At 48.7% G+C, this 2500-nt stretch overlaps 1 protein-coding gene across 1 annotated transcript in view; it reads left to right on the top strand.

Annotated features, from left to right (window-relative positions):
- Positions 1 to 1206: 1206 nt before the first annotated feature.
- The window catches only part of znf513b (zinc finger protein 513b), a gene marked incomplete at its 3' end in the record, with an annotated part of 4488 nt that continues 3194 nt past the window's right edge, over positions 1207 to 2500 (top strand). The window contains exon 1 of the mRNA XM_080527211.1: positions 1207 to 1343. Coding sequence (XP_080383337.1) covers positions 1304 to 1343 — 40 coding nt within the window. The 5' untranslated portion in view covers positions 1207 to 1303. The remainder of the gene's footprint in view (positions 1344 to 2500) is intronic.

Raw genomic sequence — 2500 nt, 5'->3', positions numbered from 1 at the left:
CACACACACACACACACACACACCCCTCCCCCTCCCTACCCCCGCCAACTCTTCCAGTGAGGCATCATAAAACCGCAATTGTTATTTTACATTTGACTAAACCAGCATCCAAATGAACTAACTAATGTGTGTTTATCATTATGTATGTAGATATTGAATGATGGATGATATAGAATATAGTTTTGAACAATGTGAATACATTAATACACTATTGGAAACACAGGTGAGTTGGCGTGAACTGTGTTTTATTTGTTCAAAATGGCGAAGGCCACTGATGAGCTGGATTAGAGGGGTGATAATCCCAGTTTAATATGAGGATTAACATTCCTGTTTTACAACATCTCTCATCTTTCATAACACTTTACAATGGCCTCTCATTCACCCATTGACACACACATGGCAGCAAGCTACCATGCAAAGCGCAGGCCCACTCATTGGGAGCAATTTGGGGTTCAGTGTCTTGCACAAGGACACCTTGACACTTGGCCAGCCGGGGATCGAACCACCGACTGCACAATCATTAGACACCAGCTCTAACCCCTGAGCCACAGCTGCCGACATCATTCTTGATGTCTTCCGTGCTATGATGATAATACAGACAACGGATTATACACCACTGAATCTACACTTGGTCATTTTCAAAGATCTGATGAGAGGGGAGGTGGCAACTACAATTTCAAGCCATATTATTAATGTGTGTCTGTATGCGTTGCATCTGATGATATAGGGAAAAACAGGTTTGAGCTCGCTGGCCGTGGGTCATGAATGTGTGGCTCTCTCTCTGCAGGGGACGTGTTTGAAGACTACAACACGCATGAGTCATTGCGGCAATGACGTCACTCCAGGAAATAAAGCGGCAGTGTGTACACAATGGATCCCCGGTGAAGTAAGAAAGAGGCTATTTCCACCCAGATTGTCTCTGAACGGGACACTGTCGGGTGGCTTTAGACTAGCTTGTATTGTACATCTAGACTTCCGTAGATGAATTTGTCTCATTTAGCATCTGTTCCCTGATTTGTTCCCTCTGAAACCACCGCTTATTAGCTCAACTAGCCGCGCCAGCTACATTGTCGCTGGTTGGAGGAGGCAGTAGTGTGTGTGTGTGTGTGTGTGTGTGTGTGTGTGTGTGTGTGTGTGTGTGTGCGCGTGCGCGTGCGTGTGTGTGTGTGCGCTCACACTGTGTTTGTGATGACCGATCTGCCTTGTGGAGGAAGAGGAAGATGACAGAATAGGGGAATGAGCTGGAGTCGGAGTGAGTCGCCCACAGGAACTGTGACTGAAGCGTGAGACAGAAAGGAGAACAATGCCGAGAAGAAAGCAGTCCAATCCTCAGCCCGTGAAATGTAAGTACCTACAGCCCAGGTTTCTACTCCGCTGTTTCTGCTCAAACTTTTTGGTTCATATCGAGATGATGTCCACCGGCACTGAACTGTTGTCCGATTTCCCCCCACGGTCAGAAGACATGTCATCTGTGTTTCACAGTGGTTTGGTTTAGAGAGCTGTACTGTAGGAAAACCATCCCTAGCTCTGTGTGTGTGTGTGTGTGTGTGTGTGTGTGTGTGTGTGTGTGTGTGTGTGTGTGTGTGGTTGCTACCGGGTGTTTGTACATGCTGATCATGTTTTTCACTCCAGGTGAACCGGTTTGAACATCTTTCGCCTGCCTCCTGGGCCGCCCGTTCAGAAACGCTGCCATATTTGCATTCTATTATGGTTTTATGATGGTTTCATAATATGCAGTTCCAGCTCATAAACCCCTGATTGCTCTCAGCGAGCACGTGACTGGTGATGATATCCCTCTTCTCTAGCCAGTTTCTAGAAGTGTGTGTGTGTGTGTGTGTGTGTGTGCGCACAGCTATCTCATCCTCTCAGCTATCTCATCCTCTCTATCCCGTGTGAGAGAGAGAGAGAGAGAGAGAGAGAGAGAGAGAGAGAGAGAGAGAGAGAGAGAGAGAGAGAGCGAGAGAGCGAGCTATCTTATCCTGAGTGCCTGCTCTGAGCTGGACTCCCCACTTCCTCTCTTCCTCTTCTCTGCTTCCTGCCTCCACATCCTCTAAACCAGGGTATGGCTGCCACCCCCTGCCTGACCTCCCCCCTCCCTCTCTACTCCTCCCTTCACTCCTCTTCCTCTTGCTACTTTTCCCTTTTCTTGGTATCCTCTCTCCTCTTCCCTCTTGTCTCACCGCGGTACCTCTCAGCCTAGGGGGTTAGAGAGGCCGGACAGCAATCGTTAGGTCCGCTGGTTCGATCCCCAACCCCAGGAGAAGGCCCGGATGTGATCTGGTGACTGGAGGGGTTGCTTGCATCATATCTACGCTGCCTACCACCACTGCGGTTGTGCCCTTGAGCAAGGCACTTAACCGTTGACTCTTATGGTGTATTTCATTCCCAAACTCCTCTCTTTTTCGCTGCTTTAATACGTTTAACCTACCTCATCTCTCGCTCTACCCTTTCACTACCCACCAAAACCCTCTCTTCCCCTCTTCCACCTCCTCCACCCTCC

The sequence above is a fragment of the Nansenia antarctica genome (assembly GCF_963989245.1).
Source record: "Nansenia antarctica genome assembly, chromosome: 3".
NCBI lineage: Eukaryota > Metazoa > Chordata > Actinopteri > Argentiniformes > Microstomatidae > Nansenia > Nansenia antarctica.
This window is presented reverse-complemented; position numbering and strand designations above follow the sequence as displayed.